This window comes from Neopsephotus bourkii, unplaced genomic scaffold, assembly GCF_033783945.1.
Source record: "Neopsephotus bourkii isolate Nb327-2 ecotype Australia unplaced genomic scaffold, CSIRO-AGI_Nbou_v1 NB_1052, whole genome shotgun sequence".
NCBI classification, from domain to species: domain Eukaryota; kingdom Metazoa; phylum Chordata; class Aves; order Psittaciformes; family Psittacidae; genus Neopsephotus; species Neopsephotus bourkii.
Window position 1 is genome coordinate 198044 of NW_026901541.1, and position 19233 is coordinate 217276.

At 35.3% G+C, this 19233-nt stretch overlaps 1 protein-coding gene across 19 annotated transcripts in view; it reads left to right on the forward strand.

Moving 5' to 3' along the window:
* DOCK9 (dedicator of cytokinesis 9) overlaps window positions 1–19233 on the forward strand; it is a 113475-nt gene that overhangs the window by 92734 nt on the left and 1508 nt on the right. For 14 of the 19 annotated variants that reach the window (XM_061361056.1, XM_061361062.1, XM_061361066.1 and 11 more), the window contains 14 exons: window positions 940–1055; window positions 2581–2718; window positions 3013–3195; window positions 3837–3950; window positions 4089–4304; window positions 6038–6095; window positions 6871–6977; window positions 11256–11378; window positions 11779–11892; window positions 13402–13548; window positions 15743–15953; window positions 16384–16574; window positions 17509–17609; window positions 17772–17910. In XM_061361056.1, the coding sequence (XP_061217040.1) occupies window positions 940–1055; window positions 2581–2718; window positions 3013–3195; window positions 3837–3950; window positions 4089–4304; window positions 6038–6095; window positions 6871–6977; window positions 11256–11378; window positions 11779–11892; window positions 13402–13548; window positions 15743–15953; window positions 16384–16574; window positions 17509–17609; window positions 17772–17910 (1958 nt within the window). Of the gene's footprint in view, window positions 1–939; window positions 1056–2580; window positions 2719–3012; window positions 3196–3836; window positions 3951–4088; window positions 4305–6037; window positions 6096–6870; window positions 6978–11255; window positions 11379–11778; window positions 11893–12154; window positions 12161–12552; window positions 12589–13401; window positions 13549–15742; window positions 15954–16383; window positions 16575–17508; window positions 17610–17771; window positions 17911–19233 lie in introns of all 19 variants that reach the window. The other 5 variants (XM_061361072.1, XM_061361071.1, XM_061361073.1 and 2 more) reach the window with 3 other exon arrangements.

Here is a 19233-nt window from a genome sequence, read left to right on the forward strand (position 1 = left end):
ACACACACACACACAAAAAGGAACAATTAAGTATACAGAAAGAATATATAAATCCAAAGAAACTGATGGTTATGGGTATGCATGCATATTTCAGCCAGGGAAGCAAGGAAGTGCAGAAGGAAGTGGCCAGGTGTCATTATGAAAGAATATATAATTTCTTCTGTTCTTTTTTTCATCTGTACAAGTTTGTCATGCTTGCCATTGATTTCGTAATGCCAGGTTGACTGTAGAACTAAAATACATACACAATCCAGACCAAATTTTTGTGAAGCAGCTAGGGCACATTTGTCAGTCTGGTTCTTAAAGATTAATGTTAGGGAATATAAATGGCATATCCTGCTTCAGTACAGCTTATAATATGTTTTTTAAATTATTTAAATACAGTATGCAGCTAGAAGCAATGCAATGTTTTTATTAAATATGGAGTTATTGCATGGTATTCTACAGAGCACAGATAATTATTTGGGTCCTCAGTTGCATATACGTACACAATTATATTCCTTCAATTCTTAGTGTTTTGTATTTTTACAATGGTGGACTTATGGTTGACTTTGAGATTCTTATAACATTGCTAACTTACCAACACACATTTTTAGCTGTAACTCCATTCTACTGCAATTCTTATTTTAAGATTATATGTGTGTGTATAACCTGTACATTTATATTTATATACACATATATATGAACATCAGACATTTACTGTTTAAACTGCTATTTAATGCTTTTATTGTTGAAATTAGTTCTTAATATATTTTATGATCTTTTGCAAATTATGTTAGAATAATCATATGCACTTGTGGATTCTTTTTCTGTATTGAGTACTAACTTCTGTCAGGCTTTTTACTTCTTAATCTTTCCCTAGTTTGGCAAGTCTTTTGGAAATAAGAAACATCTAAATTAGTATATCCAGCACTTACACTTCATTTGGAATTTCTGTAGGCTATGGCCATTCAGATGCAGATGTTCTTCACCAGTCTTTACTTGAAGCAAATATTGCCACTGAAGTTTGCCTTACGATTCTGGATACTCTGTCATTATTCACAATGGCTTTTAAGGTTTGTTCTTCTCTTACTGTTAATATCTCCCATAATTATCTTTTAGGAAAAAACTCAAATATTTTTAAAATTATATTTTATAGTCTAGTAATATAGCATTGTATTTTTAGCACTTCTAGCATTGTGCTTCATTACTGTGTCATGTAAAAGCTGTTAACCTCTTGCAGCAAAACGTTTTCACTTCACTTACTCATTACACACAGGCTTCTTACTGATCAGCAGTAACCTCTGCAAGCGTTTGTATCTTCATACACAGAGCTTGAAACTGTACTGAGTTACGGTCTGCAAGCCTCCTTCAATTTTTTAGTATTGAGGAATACCCAAAATGACTATGACTATCTGGAAGTTCTTTAGCATGGAGAATATTTTGCATCATCCTGAATAGAAAAGGGGACATCTGCAGTTACACACCTCTTCCATGTTTGAGAGAGCTTAAGACAAGCTACAAGAGTCCAGATCTGTAGTGGGCCTCAAGAATCTTATTTAAAAATCTGTTAAACTAGATTGTTTGAGTTAATATTGACGTAAAATTTACTTGAAACAGTAATGGAGCTGCCTTGCAGCATACCATTTGGATACTTGTATATATCAATGACATGGAAGAGTGGAGTGTGCAAAGGAGTTGCAGAAGGTGCAGGACCTAGTAGAATCATGTTGTAGGGCCAGTGGAGTCAAGAGGGAGCAAGATTTAACATGATCCTCTCAGTTCTGGACTCCCTTGACTGGATTGAGCAGTCCCTGGATTGATTAACCTATTATGATGTTTTGTAAGAGGAGAGACCTCACTGTTTCATCCTCTAGTCCCGTAGGAACCTATTGCATGTACTCAGTGGACAAAGGGAGAAAACAGGTCCTCAGAGCAAAACAGAAGTAATATGAGTTGATAAAAGGAGATGCACAGCCAGGACCTGTGCTAGAGAAATTGGAGGAGGCCAGATTTAAAAGAAAGCTTGGATGGAAGGCAGTTGATGATACAGAAATCAGGTGTGACCTTGTGTATTTTGTGCCTCAGAATGAGCTTTGGAATATTGATGCAGGTAAAACTCTGAAAAGTAACTAATATATTTGTTCTTAAGAGGCCTTTCAGTTTCAATTCTATTACAGTATTGAAAGATGGTTAGTGGTTTTGGGGGAGTTTGAGAGCATTGCTATCAGCAAATTCCACTGCTATGAGAAAATTCATCTGTGTGAGCTGCCAAATCCAGTGTAACCAAAGTGTGTTAGTACTTTGAGAGTGCTTCTCAAAGAACTGTTAATCGTAATTGATTTAATTAACAGCTGTTTCAAACAGTTGTGTTCTATTAGCCTATTTAGAAGCTGACTGTTTATAAGCAGTACTAATGAAATGTTAGAAATGTATAATTAAGGTATGGTATTAATCATCTTGGGCATACTGTGCAGATAGTTTATTGTTCTTACCATTTTTATTAAATACTTCCTTCTTTTGGATGATCTGTATGTTCTTAGAATAGTATAAATGTAACACTGAACAAAACTCTACATTCTCTCTTTCAATTTAATAAAGAATCAACTACTGACTGATCATGGGCATAATCCACTGATGAAGAAAGTATTTGATGTATACCTCTGCTTCCTTCAAAAGAATCAGTCTGAAACAGCACTGAAAAATGTCTTCATTGCTTTAAGGGCACTTATTTTTAAGGTAAGAAGTTTAAAAATAGTTAATCTTCAAGTATTTATCCATTTCTTTAGTCAACAATACATTATGCAAAAAATTAAGAACTAAAATACCAAATTAGTATTGGTTATTGAGGACTGATCTGATCCCAGCAGTGTCCTTTGAATTGCTGTAAAAGTCGTATTGTCTTGTGAACTACTATGTCTATTTTTTTCACCATTTGGGATTATTAATATATTTGTATTTTTCTTGATATCCTTATAAAGAACTGAAGCTAGTGTTAATGAATAATTTCTTTCTTTTCTACTTTTTCCTCAGTTTCCTTCTACATTTTATGAAGGTAGAGCTGATATGTGTTCTGCACTGTGCTATGAAATTCTGAAATACTGTAATTCCAAACTGAGTTCGATTCGTACTGAAGCATCACAGCTACTGTACTTCTTAATGAGAAATAATTTTGATTACACAGGGAAGAAGTCTTTTGTTAGGACACATCTGCAAGTTAGTATACGTCCTTTATTTTTCTCTTTTGGTTTTAAATATTGTATTTGTGGATGTGCAGAGGCAAAGCTCTGTCCAGTAAAGACATAAAAGAAATTATTTTGTGTTCAAGACTGGTACTATTCTAAGAGTAAAAAGGTGGCAATAAAAGCATGTTCAGTACAAGGAAATACAAACAATTTCATGGCCCTGTGTTTCACAGGAAATAATTTTTATTTGTCCTTTGCAGATGTTCTGTTTTGTAGATGTTAATTGTTGACTGGCATACCCTGTTGCATCTGAAAAAGGAAAAGAATGCAGTTACAATCAAGTTAAAGTCTAAAGTAAATCAAATACATAGAAAATTGTGTGTTCTGTCAAAGCTGGGAACAATAGTTTACTAGGTTTATGACCTCTGGCTAGTTCACTTGGCAGTCAGTCTTTAGAGCAGAGAATGCATGTGCATTAAACTTATACAAGCCTGTTTTTTCTTGCCTACATTATTGTACAAGTAACTTTGGAAAAAAAACCAAAACAAATATAATTGAACTGAAGACAGTCATCTTTCAATTAAAATTCCAGTTCCTTTGCAGTTACTTCATAGGTGCATCGCAAGGGTATTTCATTAAATATGCACTAACAAGACACTTGTTTATGTCAAGGTTATTATTTCAGTAAGCCAGTTGATTGCGGATGTTGTTGGAATTGGAGGAACTAGATTTCAGCAGTCCCTTTCCATCATCAACAATTGTGCCAATAATGACAGAATTATAAAGGTCTGGTTTTATTCTTCTTTCCATACTGTAAAAAGATGCTTGAAAACTCTATCATAGCATCTTTTGTAATTGTTTCAACTTTTTATTATTCAGATAATAGAAAAATATAGTAATTAACCTGACATCTCTGTGTTTTAGCACACTACATTCCCTTCTGATGTTAAGGATTTAACAAAACGTATTCGTACAGTACTGATGGCTACAGCTCAGATGAAAGAGCATGAGAATGATCCAGAAATGCTTGTAGACCTCCAGTACAGTTTGGCAAAGTCTTATGCTAGTACGCCTGAGCTAAGGAAGACATGGTTAGACAGCATGGCAAGGATCCATGTTAAAAACGGAGATCTGTCAGAGGTAAGAGAAAAAAAATCACACTAGTTTTAGCTTTCTAAAAGCTTCAGCTTATCTTTCTTGAAATTTAATGTACTGTATGTAGTTGTTAGTGTGTAATATAATAAGCACTTTTAATAATTTTTGAATTATTAGTAGATTAGTTTGAATGGCTGATAAGTTTATGCCCCACTCTGTTTGCTAATATAAAGTATATGTTTAACAACTGTAGCTGATACAGTGCTAAACCAGGAATGCTCAATGCAAATCATGGAAGACACAGACCTTCTATTTAGAAATATCCTTGTTATCAGTTGCTGAAACACTTCAAGCCACTCCTTAAATTTCTCTCTACTTGCCTTTACAGAATCAGCTTGATTCTGTCCCAGCTTATTAAGAAACTCCTTGTGTTCTTAAAATTGAGAAATCACAATTTTTTTTGTTTGGAAAAAAGTCATCTGATTTCACTGTGCTGTTAAAATATTTCTTTACACAACAACAGTTGGGAGTGGGGATTTTTATGTCTTGATGTAAGTATTTTGTCAGCATACAGAATGCATTTTGTCTCTTTCTGAAAGTTTGCTTCATCTGAAAGTAAATCACGTTACAAGACATCACTGAATTTCATAAACATGTCTGTTAAACTTAGAATCATGTAAATGAGTAAATCTCTTCAAGAAATAGTAGCTGCTATCTCACTCATGTCTTAGTACTACAATTCTTTTCTAGTATATGGTAGCAACACAGAAGACATATCCAAAATACTCTGTTACTAGCTTCTATTTTGAAGGAAGCAACTCTCACTCTCTCAGAAGAAAAGCTCTTGTAGTCCTCTTCCTTTTCAGGTCTGGTTTGTTGCTTGTTTGGTTTTGGTTGGGTTTTTTGGTTTTTTTTTTTCAAATTTGACTCTCTGACTGCAACTACATGAGGACCTCTGGAAATCACCAAGCCCAACCCCATAGAAAGTATGAATTAGAGAGAATTTTCAACACACACTTACTTTTTTCCTTCACCTCCATTTTCTGAAATTCTGCAACCTCCATATGTAAACTGTTCAACTGAGAATTACAGTTAGAGTTAACACTTTGCTGTAAGCCTAAAACTTTTTAGTAAAGGAAGAATCTTGTATCTTTATTTTTTTGTCCTTTCTGCGGAGAAAAAATATCAATGTCAATTTCATAAAGCATCTCAAATACTTGAAGACTGTGCTGTCCCTCTTCTCTTTCTTCTGTTTTCTGGACTACAGCAACCAAATTCCTTCAAATTCCATTCACTGGTGAAGCTTCTCCTTTTTTTCTTTTGCTGCTTTCAAATGGTTTGTCACCAGATTTTATTCCATTATTCTTGGTCTGGAGCAAAGAAAGACAAAACAGATTAGCAGAAGAACCATCAAAGGCTGAGTAGAATAATTAATAGATCTTTCGTTTCACATAACACTTAAAATATACCCCCTCAAAAAAAACCAACTTGTTTTTATTTTAGTTTGATGTTCCTACCTTGTAATTCATGATCCCTGGTCACTCAGGTTGTCCATGCTACACAATGCTCTGGTAAAGAGTGAGTGCTCTTGCACCGGTACTCTTTTGCATAAATGAGGTGGAGAATTCTTAAACCAATCACAGGACATCTCCTGCAAAGCAGCAAAAAGGAAAACCAAAGAAATTATCTCAGCCTGTGGCTCTTACATACCTTAGGTTTAATACTTCCATTATAATTATAATTGTAATTTACGAGATTGTTATATATTTCTGTTTTAGGCTGCAATGTGCTATGTCCACGTAGCAGCACTGGTTGCAGAATATCTCACACGAAAAGGTATGATTTTGAAATCTTACTATAATGTTTATATTTTTTTCAATACAGTTTAGGGTAAGCAATGGTTTCCCTGAGGAAGTTGTAGGCATTTAATTGTTATGAAGGAAAAAATTCTGATCTAACCAGATAGTATACTTATGTATTTAAGAGTATACTTGCATATCTAAGAGGCAGCATTTCAGATAAAGGGGAAGTAAAATTTTTAGGGAAAGAAAAAAACCCGCTTATTTTACACCAGAGCTGTGAACAGCTGAAGTCAGACCCTTGCCAAAGCAAACTCACCAGTGAATATTCTTGTTCCGCAAGTAATCTCTCACTGCATTTAGGAAAATCTGTCATTGCCAGAGAAGTCAAAATAAATTCATAGAAATTTTTAAATGCTGAGTCAGTGATAACAGTGTCCTATAAATGTTACTTCTTCTCAGTAATATAGAGAGTCAGACTTCTTTCTACCTGTGGTGTTTCCAGGAGCAAGAAAAATGCATTTGAGGTAGTCATTCAATAAAACCTTTGGTGGTCAGACTCGCATCTGGTCAGAAAGAATCTTTTTAGGAATGAGCTAGGAAACAAACATGCTTCTGTAGTATAGTGAAAATAAGTGTGAAATAAATATGTGTTTTTGTCGTATTTACTGGTTGCTTTTGAGGCTTTAATTAGTATGTGTAATGTTAAGTATTTTTAAATATGTCTTCTGCTTTATCCAGCATCACAAAATGGCCTAACATTATCCTGGTGGAGAAAAAATAACTTATCTATTTTGCTTTTTCTATGACAGGGATGTTTAGGCAAGGCTGCACTGCTTTCAGAGTAATCACGCCTAATATTGATGAAGAGGCTTCAATGATGGAGGATGTTGGAATGCAAGATGTTCACTTCAATGAAGTAAGTAAACATAATAGTGTTAGAAATGATGCACGTTGAAGTGCTGGCAGTTTTTTCCAAGTTTTCTGTTTCAGTCTGGAGGCTGGCTAATGTGATGGATATTACAATTATTTTCTTAGCTGCTCTTCTAATCCTAAAACTGAAATAGAATACTTCTGTGACCTGTCTCGGCTTTAGAGAATTTATTATATAGATTTATATTAAATAAAGCACTAGCGCATCATCTCAACACCACTACTGGAGTAAAAGTAAGCAAAATTTTCAAACTTAAACAGGGGATATTTAGGCTAGACATAAAGAAGAAATTGTTTACTGTGACAGTGGTGAGGTACTGGAACAGGTTGCCCAAGGAAGTTGTGGCTGCCCCATCCCTGGCAGCGTTCCAGGCCAGGTTGGACAGGGCCTTGAGCAACCTTGGCTAGTGTGAGGTGTCCCTGCCCATGGCAGGGGGGTTGGAACTAAATAATCTTTAAGGTCCTTTCCAACACTAACCATTTGTGATTCTGTAATTTCAAAAATAAGATTTTAAGCTAGTTGACAGGATGGACACTATTGTGGCTTATTAGAGTTAGTAAGATGGTTTTTTTTTGTTTTTTTTTTTTTGTTTGGGTTTTGGTTTTGGTTTGTTTTGGGTTTTTTTGTTTGGTTTGGGTTTTTTATTTTTCCCCTAAACTGACTTTGATTTAGAATGTTACTGCACCAGCAATCATGAAAATGTGTTTAGTGGTTTGTTATTGGTTTACGGTTTCCTTGAGCAAATCCACCGTAACAATGGAAATAGTTTAACCAACACCAGACTTACATCAGTGTTGATTTTTTTTCTGGCTTAAGTTTCTCTCCTTGTGTCTTCACTGATCCATCTGTGCTCTACAGTAAATTTTACTATTAAGAAGCCCGTGTAAAAAGAAAATGAATAATCTTTTTTCTGAAGAGCTACATCTGCACTATGTATTAGTCAGGATAGGTGGCAGAGGGAGGGACAGACTGCCTGTTTATATATACATATACATATACATATACATATACATATACATATATATATAATATATAATATATAATATATATATTTTGTTTTAGTTTGTTATATGGCAAAGGTGTATGACTATTATTTGACTCTGCAAATTGTGCCTATGCTAACAGATTTAGGAGGAACAGATGAAAGACTTGGGGATTTAAGCCTGGGTTTAGGCCTAGTGTACCTGTGTTTTACTCCTAAGTTCTGGTTGTGCTTTGTTCTGTAGTTTTAAGGCAAAATTTGTTGACTTGCCTTTTTCTGGGAAGGCAGAAATTGAAATTAACTTGAAATGATGAAATTCGGTGGTTTTTCTTTCCAAGGACACTCAATACCAGATAGCTTTGTTTGTTTGTTTTAATTTATGTGCTGTAGTCTTTAAACCACTGATTTTCCTGATCCAGCATGAAATTCAGTATGTTACTCAAAAAAAAAGTAAGCTGCTGTAAGTGAGCCAAGAGTTGGGTTACTAGTGACTAATGCTGATGGAAACTTTTGTTAGAAATTCTTGTCAGTATCTACCTGACAAGCCATTTGACAGGCATAAATTCTTTTTATTTTTAAATTGAAAGATATAAAAAAATATTCTTTTTCTCATTAGTCAGTGCCTGCAAAAGGAATATACTGCTTTGTCTGGGACATTGAACCCTACACAAATTTATTTCCATTTCTCGGTATTTCCATGGAATGAAAGTAAGCCAAGAGCGAAATTATAAGTCTGTGAGCCTGCAAAAGCATCAGACCTTGCCAAATTTAATTTTTCTCTGCATGCAACCCTTTTTAAACTTAACCATGTGGTACTCTGACTCACTGAGTATTGAAAAAAGTTGCTATTTCTCAGATAACTTCTTACAGTTTGCCCCAAGAAGAGTAATAATAGGGAAGAACTGTGTGGTTTTTAGTAGGCTAAAAATCATGGATAAATTTGCGTGACTAGTATTTTACAAAAGTACTTCAGAGCAGGTAGTCTAGTTGCTTCATGAATAGAAACATATTCATATATGGGCTGTTTCCTCAGTGTGTTCTTATGTGAGCAAAACTGTACTAGTCTGAAAAAAAGAAAATCATATTTTTTGAGCAGCACAAGTCAAATTCTTCTTGCAATACTAAAAAAACAAAAACGCCAAACTTCTGAGTGTCGGAAATAGGAAGGTAAAAGGCTGGAATCTGGTATCCTTTCCGTGCTAGACTTTGCTGTAAGCATTCTATCAGTGAGAGATCTGAGCTACGGCTAACAGGCCTGTGGCAGGTGCCAGTTTCCGTGCAGATGAAGTTTGGAAACAGTTTAATTCAGAGATTTTGGGTTTTTTCCCCAAATAAGTTTTGCCAGAATACAGCTACATCACAGATACTGAGTCAATCTCCACCTCCCTGTTTGGGTTTGGGGTTTTTTGGGGGTTTTTTTTTGTCTCTTATTTAGCTATGACTTTCCATGGGAGGATTTTCTCTAACTTGCAGATTGGTAAATGAAAGCGCTTCGAAGGTCACATGATATTGTAAGTGATCAACATCCAGTGTAATTCAGTATACCAAAGCACTTTATGAAAAGCAGAAATAGGTACTTACCCAAACACATAAGATGCCTGAAGTATGGTGGTTACAAATGAAACTCTGATTGGGTATATGGGGAAAAAACCCTTTTCCCATGAGAACGGATAAACACTGAGAAAAGTGGCCCAGAAATGTTGTGTCCTTTTCCTCCCTCCTATCACCTCTCCACACATCTTTTGCTTTTTATGTGTTTTTCGTGTATGCAAGCAAAATTTTGCTGCTTTCCTGTATTTGGATTCCCTCTGGTGTCTGAGTTAAGACTTGACGTAAAACAGAGTTTGTGGGTAGTCTTGAGGGCCAGCAGTGACACTGGGCTTTCTGTTGTCACCACCTAATCATTGAGGGTGGTGATATTGGGGAGTCTATACAGCCTAATAATGACTGGGGGAAAGGAAGAGATGTTTTGGGGACCATTGCAGCATATGGATAAGGGTAGCATTTTTCGGTCTCTTTGCAATCAGTATTAAAGTAGGCTTTTTCTTAGTAATCTGTTCATGCTGTCTCAGTCCCCTACCGAAGGGAGGAGGGCAATAAAATAGCACTGGATCCCTTCTAAGGATAATATGTTATTTCCAGCTTCTGGCTTCACCACTACAATGCAAGAATGGTACCAGAAAGTCTCAAGTAGAAATGTCATGTCTTCTGACACTCCTCAGTCTCAGACTTGGATTCTCTTGGAGGTTCTTGGAGCTCCAGACATGATTGAAGAGGACAGATTTATGATAGGGTTTGTGGAAGCAAATGAGCTTCTTCACAGAAATTCTTTTGCACTCAAACCATGACCAAGTATATGACAGCTTTCTCACAGGAGCTGTAACCTTTCTCTGGTATCTGTAACATTGTTTGTTGTAAATGAGTTAATGGACTTAGCCAAGTAATTTCAAATTTATGAAACCCAGAGGAAACTATTGTTATCTTAGTTTTGTGCTGACTGAAGCAGAAGAAATCATGGAAAATAAAGAATTATGACAAACTGAAGGGACTTTATAGTTATGATGTAACTGCTCTAATGCAGATTTCATGCTTCCATTCTAACATACTGAAAATCATAGTTCTTATTTAACCTTAAATGACTGGGGTTTTTGAAATAAGGATATTAGACTCAAACCTGACAAATCCAGGGTGGTTTCTTGCTTGTGACTCTGTTTTTGACCCTTCAGGACTTCTGAGCTTCTTTCACTTTATAGCTTAATCCTGGACCAATTATTCCAGATTCCACAGTTATATCTTAGTAGCTACTCTGAGTACAGATTTGGTATTGTATCCTTTTGTTTTATTGTTAATGTCATGTGATACTTTCCTTCAGAACTGTTAGTCAAGTGTTTGTATAGCTATCTTTTTAAAATTATGTTCTTTGTGCAAAACAAACAAAAAAAAAAACAAACCCACAACCCAAGGAAACAAACTTCGAAAAAAAAAACAAAAACAAACAACACCAAACCAAAAAAAAGCACCACAAAAAACCAACCAACCTGTTACAAGGTAAGACAAGGATCTCAAGTTAAGACCCACGGTCCTCACACAGGTGTCGTTTGTAGACCTAAGAGGTCAGAGGTATCTAGACGAAAAGAATATGAATGCAGACTCAAACCATTCTGTTTTGTTTTGAGGCAAGATCTCTCTTTTCATTGGAAAGAACTTTAGTTATGATTATTTGCTGTGCTTTTCATGAGTACTCAATACTTTTCCTTTTTCAAATGTGTATCCAAATCTAGGATGTGCTGATGGAATTGTTGGAGCAGTGTGCTGATGGACTCTGGAAGGCAGAACGCTACGAACTCATTGCCGACATATATAAACTTATAATTCCTATTTATGAAAAACGGAGAGATTTTGAGGTAGTAAATTCATCATAAGTAAATTCAAGTGAGGAAAAAAAAAGTCCTGATTTTTCTCTTCTTATCTGCATGATGCATTGGACATCACAGAACAAGAATATTTAAATTGTAAATGAAATATGAATGTGTTGAAATTTTTGTTTTAATTTTAAATAATTTTTTTTTTCCTTAAATAATTAAAAATCAATAGTGTGTTCTTCCACACAAGTTTTATATTATTGTATGTATTATTATATATTAATTTATATTATTCTATACAATAGGTTTGTATTCAAAACATTACTACTGTTCAATGAAATAATGGTTTTAGTTATTATTAACTACAAGGACGTAAGTTGTTGTTTTAAGATAGGAAAGTTCTAGTTTATTCCTTTACCCCATGACTGTTTCTTATTTTTAGAGGCTTGCTCATTTATATGACACTCTTCATCGAGCATACAGTAAAGTAACAGAAGTTATGCATACGGGCAGGAGACTGCTGGGAACTTATTTCAGGGTAGCATTCTTTGGACAGGTGAGTTTTGTTTGTTTCATTTGTAAAATAAATTCAGGTTCTTCTTACTGCATAGAGCAGACAGTGTTTACTCTTTCATCCTCTGTATTGACACCATGATATAAAAAGTACAAGAAATGTGTTCTGTAAGAAATAATTAAACACCATCTGTAATTGATTTTAAAACTTGCAGCAATACCCAATATAGTTTCTTTCTTCTTTTTCTCAGTAAATTTTTTGCCTTTTTTTCCTTTTTTTTTTTTCTTTGATTTACTACCTTAAGGCAGCGGTAAGTTTTCTATAATGTCAGTTCTTAGCAATGTATTGACTTAATGTCTGTAGTGCTACAGTGTGGTTTGCAAGGCTGCTTCTTAGATTGGTATGCATTAATGGCCATTGCGATTCAAAAAACAACATCAAGTTCCATTAGAGAACAAATCACTCTTTTTCTATGCATCAGTATTGCATGCTTTGAACAAAAGTTCTGGCTCTGTATTGGGCAGCTTCACATCCTCTAATATGTGTCTAGAATGCGTATGTATGGTATCACGCAGTATCAAGTATTACACTTTCTACATGCAATAGCCCAGTTGCTTATTGTTCAGCTGAGCATGGAGAATTGTAAAATGCTCTAAGCAGTATAACTTTACATGTATTCTGTTGTTTTTTATAACTTTATAGCAATACCAGTTTACAGACAGTGAAACAGATTCTGAGGTAATTACAGTAACTGCTTAAAAAGCAAGCAATGCAGTAAAAATTACTGCATTTCACTTCAGTTTGATGTGGGTATTTTTGTCAATCTAGCCTGTGTTTATACATGATATGTTGTGCTTTTCTATTTTGTCTGTTCTGTTTATGACAAAAATATTTGTTTTCTGGTTTCAAACATGAACTCTGACATGGCTTGTTGTTTTAAACCAATGACCTGTTTCACTTCCCATGTAATCTGTTTTGCTTTTAGTTGCGATTTTAAAACAAATGCTTTATGTAATAAAAAGAAAGAAGTATATGCCAATCCAGTACAACATATAATTAAGATAATTACAATTAAATTTCATTTTATATAATTTTTAATTACTACATAAAGAAAATTTCCAGAGTATTTTTATGTAAGCTGTTGCCAAAATACTCACTTGTGAATCAGATAGTCCTGTTAGGCAACACGATTTCTGTTTTGGCAAGTGAAACAGTGCTGAAAATTCACTTTTGAATAAAAGTGAAGAAAAGTTATCTCGAAGGCTTGGCACACCATAAAATTACAACAAAACTTTAAAATTGTAACTGTGTTTCCATTATCTTTCACTCATTCTGTAGTAGACAAGTACATTTTTCTGTTTGTTGTTTTGTCTGGGGTTTTATCCTCTTAGGAAACCTTTTTTACTTAGATTTTAATTTCTCTTTATTTATGTTTGCTTGAATTCTGGTGTTAAATGTTTATATTTGCTTTGAACCATGCACATTATGTTCATCTTAATCATTGTGCTATGTGTTTTTTCCCCAAGATTTTGATTACTTTGTTTTTTACAGGGATTCTTTGAGGATGAAGATGGAAAGGAATATATCTACAAAGAGCCCAAACTCACGCCTCTTTCAGAAATTTCCCAAAGACTTCAAAAACTCTACTCTGACAAATTTGGATCTGAAAATGTCAAAATGATTCAGGATTCTGGCAAAGTATGATCTTTATTCACTCTAAAAAATTCTAATATATTACTTCACTAATCCACTTGAAATGCTGTGGTTTCACTGTCTGTTACTTGACACATAAATACATGTGTTGAAAAACTCTACTGGTTGAAGTACATGAGAGAACTATTATCTCATAGTAAGTTTGCTTTTAAGAACAACCAAAAAGCTTCATTACCATAGTGTTACCTCTCAAAATAATAATTGCATTGTGAAACAAATTTGGATTATGATCATATTCTGTGTTACCTTTAACTGTATTTCTTGCCAGTTCACGCACAGTCACTCTTTGGAAGTTTTTCCCCTTTTCTGCCCCTCAATAGCAGTGTCCAAACTTTATTCTGAAGTAAGAAACAGGCACCTCTTCTGAGGAAAGCAGCAAAAGTAAATAACATTTTCATTCTGTATCACCTGTTCTTCTTATCCTTTGCTGTCTGTGAGCCTGTTCAATTTTATAAATGTTTAAGCTGTAGAAAAAATATTCTCACACAGAGTCATCTGGTTATATCTATATTTGTCATGGGAAATGCTTTCCTTTGTAATTGAAGGCTCCAAAACTGGTGAACTGAAGAGGGCTACAGTGTCCTGTATGCTGAGAAGAGCAAATACTGCACAAGATGCATTCATATATTCCTTTTATTCCCTTCCCCAGGCAATTTTTATCTTTTAGTTGGCTTCAGACTTTATGGTGATCTTTTCTTATAATTTCCTGTCTTCTATTCCTTGATTCCACCAGTAAGATCACAAAGTTCTGAGCTTCTTGACCTGAAAGTGCAGCAATGGTGGGCTTTTCAATACTGGAACTTTAAAAGAAGAGGAGGATGTAGACAAGGGCTAGATTTCATGCTGTGGATGGCGAGGGATTTACATTGTAATCTCAGTTTTTCACAGCTCTTCCAGTTTACTGAATTTTTTACAGTTAATTATAATGCATTTGTCAAAATCACCACTTAAGTTCCAGTCTAATCAACTTAAAAAAAAAAACTGATTAAAAAATAATTAAGCAGCATGTTCCAATGCAAAAAGGATAACAGCAGGGAGACCTTAGCTGTGTTCCCACTTCACTCCATGGCTTAACTGATGACTTCATGTGGGTATTATCCTTCACTATGAGGGGTGGTGAGGCACTGGAACAGGTTGCCCAGAGAAGTTGTGGCTGCCCCATCCCTAGCAGTGTTCAAGGCCAGGCTGGATGGGGCTTCGAGCAACCTGGTCTAGTGGAAGGTGTCCCTGCCCAGTGCAGGGGGTTGGAACTGGATGATCCCTATGGTCACTTCCATCCCAAACCATTCCGTCAGTCTATTTGTATTGTTTTTCCCACTTCGTTTATACAAGTGAAATGGCTCAGAGACAGACAGAGGTAATGTGAGTGTTTGACATGGGACTAAAATGGTAGGCAACAACTTTCAGAAAGATGCACAGGTTTAGGGTGCCTTCTTTATCCCATGGTTGGGGGAATTCACAAAATAAAATAAATCCTTGGTCCCTTTAGGCACCCTGTTTGGTGAAGACTTAGGAGGCCTTATCTGTTGGTACTGGAGACAGTTGCTCCTTTTGCCAAATTAAAGATCTGCTAGTTCATGAAGCCCTCACTCATCCAGTCCTAGAAGCAAAATGAACTGAATAGTGAAGCCTTCAATTTGCTCTGCTCTCACCACTGTATTCTTTGGGACCTTCACAGGGTGTCAGAATTGAGACAGGCAGGTTGGGAGGAGTGCCTTCTGGAGGTGATATCTGAACTATATATGATGTAGGGTTTTATTTTTAATTATTAATGGTTTTTTATCACTAGCAATTTTACATCTCCAGTCTACAATTGTATCAGCTTTATGGGAGACAGATATTTGTTTCTGAGTTTTCTCTACCTGTGCCTTCCACTATTAATCATGGGTATAACTTGGTAATATGTTTTTGTTTGTGGTTCTGCATACAGCAGTTATCAATGAGTATTTAAATAACATAACTAAAAAAAATCCACAGTATGTTGTAAAACGGCATTTTATGTTCCTTCCGAGTAGTTAGAGAGCAGATAAGTCCTGTGAGGGCATTCATGTTTCTTGTGTTTTCAATAATGTAAGGGTTAAGAGACCAAATTTAATTTGCAAAAGTTGTGTAACTTCAATTAAATCCACTTTAATCACGATTTCAGCTATTTGATTATTTTTTGTTACCATTTTTAAAGGTAAATCCTAAGGATTTAGATTCAAAATACGCATATATTCAAGTTACACATGTAATTCCATACTTTGAAGAAAAAGAGCTGCAAGAAAGAAAAACAGATTTTGAAAGGACTCATAACATTCGTCGCTTTATGTTTGAGATGCCTTTCACTCAAGCTGGTAAAAGACAAGGAGGAGTAGAAGAACAGTGTAAAAGGCGGACTATTTTAACAGGTACTGATTGAATGCAAATTTCCTTTAAAAGAAAACTTATTTTGGGGGGGAGGGTTGTACTTAATTCTTGATACTAATTTTCTCTATATGTTGTGTATTTTGTCAGGAAAAATCCTTTAGTAGATTTCACATGACTGTTGGAGGTGACAGTTGCAAAGTATACTAAAATACTGTTAAAAAAACTACCTTTTAAAATCAGTAGTTATTGGCAGTAATGTCGGTGATCTTTCTTTGCTGTAATCCATGTAAAGCTATGCATGTTTACATTTTCAATATTTTGTTTCCCTGTACATTTGGTAGTATTTCTGTTATACAGTATGTTATTAAATTGGGCAACTGATTACTTCAAAATGAGAATTTAGCATAAAATTCTGTCAAAACACACCTTATTGAAATACTTTAACTATATGAAACTTTTTTCCATCCATAGCTATACATTGTTTCCCATATGTGAAGAAGCGCATTCCAGTAATGTACCAGCACCACACTGATTTAAATCCAATTGAAGTAGCCATTGATGAAATGAGTAAAAAAGTTGCAGAACTGAGGCAGCTTTGCTCTTCAGCTGAAGTAGATATGATCAAATTGCAGCTGAAGCTACAAGGAAGTGTCAGTGTTCAGGTAAGACCATATGTTTGCCATCCAGCTTGAAATTCCACTTGCTTCTGTCCTTGAACAAGTGTGTAAGTAGTGTTTTATCATTTGTTTCTATTCTGTATATTCAAGAGTGTCCTAGATTAGAAATACCATCACTGTTTGCAGCTATTTTCAGAATAGAAAAAGCAACAAAAGTTTTTCAGGTTAATACTGATCAGGGACAACTACATTGAAAGGATTAAGATTCATCCCTGGAATTTACGGTGGTCTGAGTCACACCAGGTTTTGGTTTATAGTTGAAACTACCATACAGTGGTGACTTCCCATATGAGAATGAATGAGCACATTTTGCCTAGGTCTTTCACAGTAGGTTCAACATGGTCATTACTTTTGTATTTTGGTAAGATCCCTATGGAGGTGAAGAAGTGACAAAATATCGGAGTGGGGTATTAGCAGAAACTTTCACTGTCAAACATTTTTGTTTTGCCTAAGGCTAGCAAGAACTGAATGTGTTAAAAAGAAAAATCAATCAAAAATCATAAAGATTCAGCAAAATAATTTATATGAAGCAACTGTAGCCTATACAAATCAGTATGGTAAGAGTCTTAATTAACAAGTGGTAGGACAAGAGCTAATGGCCCCAGACTGCGCCAGGGGCGGTTTAGGCTGGATGTTAGAAAAAATTTCTTCACTGAAAAGGTGCTCAGGCATTGGAACAGGCTGCCCAGGGCAGTGGTGGAATCACCGTCCCTGGAAGTGTTCAAAAACCGTGCAGATGAGGCCATCAGTGGCACGGTTTAATGCTTCAACTCCAGCAGTTACCTTCTGAAATAAGTCTAGCTTTTTTGAAATCCATGTGTTCTCCTAAGACAAACAAATAAGACACCTGCAGTAGGTTTTATTGCTAAGACAGAATGTCAGCGAACTGACTTTATTTTGTAATTCTTATTCTTTTTAGGTTAATGCTGGTCCATTAGCGTATGCAAGAGCTTTCTTAGATGATACAAACACCAAAAGATATCCAGACAATAAAGTAAAGCTACTAAAGGAAGTTTTTAGGTATGTTTTTTGGGAAGGGGAATGACTTTATCAAGACTTAAAGAATTATTTTAACACTTTAGTGTTCTGACTGCCTTAAAAACATGCTGTAAGCTGGTATTTTGAATTAACCTTTTGGATTTTATATTCCTGATTGAGATCTTCTTTTATTATCTAAACCAGGCAATTTGTTGAAGCTTGTGGGCACGCTCTGGGTGTAAATGAACGACTTATAAAGGAAGATCAATTGGAATATCAAGAAGAAATGAAGGCCAACTACAGAGAAATGGCGAAAGAGCTTTCTGAAATAATGCATGAACAAGTATGTGCTGAAATTAATTTTACATACCAGCATTTAAAATGTAGCTGTAATGTGAACGCATGGGTAAAAGCGTATATAATGCTTTATGCAAAAGGGTCGTTTCAGGGGTTTTCTGTATTTTTGTCTAGTGGAGTATAAGCATATCATGGAATTGTGGAACATAATTTTTTTTCTGTTGGTGAATTTTCTGCCGATGCTTCATTAAGAAAGTAATTCCAGTTGGCACCAGCCTTTTTCTTTGTAGGAGAGGAAGACTACAGTAAAGACAAAACATTTAATGACAAGAATATATATGTTGTCTATATTTCATATGTGTTCATATTACAGGGGTCTCTATTGAGTGACCCAAAGACCTTAGTCTGTACTTCCTGGTAACTAAGGGGGATTTAATCTGCAAAGAGCCCTTTTTCTTTGTATTTTGGAGGTATGAGCTTTTACTTCTGCAACGGAGAGTTACCTATCTTTCGGGAGGTATTCCAACGTGTTTCACTATAGGCAAGCTGGACATATAGGGGAAGGAAAAACAGAGCTCTTATGGAGTGAGATGTAGGCCCTTGCATCTGGGATCTATGGTAGAAATGTTTCCTGACTTCAAAGGCAAATAAATTATTTCCAGGAGGACAGGAAGAGCTGAAGATTCATGCTTGATCCCTGCCTTCTTCATGTCTTTATTTATCTCATATTAATCACTTCAGGTTCCTTTTCTTTCCTCCACTCTTATTTGTATAATATTTTTCCCAGAGCTGTAGAGCGGCTCATGGTTCTTAACTCTTAATATCATGCGGTGTTCTTGGGGTATATTTTTTTTTCCAGATTAGATTGATCGCTCCCCTCATGGCTCAGAATCATGAGGTTATTCGCTGAAACCTTTAAAAATGTTACCTTTATGTGCTTGCCTGTTGCTGTATTTGGAAAAATAGCTTCTCACAATGCTTGTTCTAATGTCATTGAAGAAACCATTAGCTGTCTTATAAGAGCATGGGTTGTAAATAACTGCAAAATTTTTGTTATGGAAAATGCAGAAAAGAATCTAAATAGTTTTTTTTTCTTTTTTTCCTCCTCTGCTGCTTGCCAATATGATCAGATGGGATGGTAATTAGTTTTGTTTATTTCTGCTTTTAGTTTGTCTGAGCTTTGTAACATTCCTTTTTCCCCAGAATTTCTGATCTTAGCATCAGTAAATTTATAGCTGTTAAGAATGAAGTCTTTTTTGGTGCTCTGGTAGGTTTTCATAAGAAATGCTGAAATCATCCCTCTAAATTTAAAAAAAAAAAAGGAGGGGCAAAACCCAAGCCTGTTGTCATTGTTGAAACTCTTGAAAGT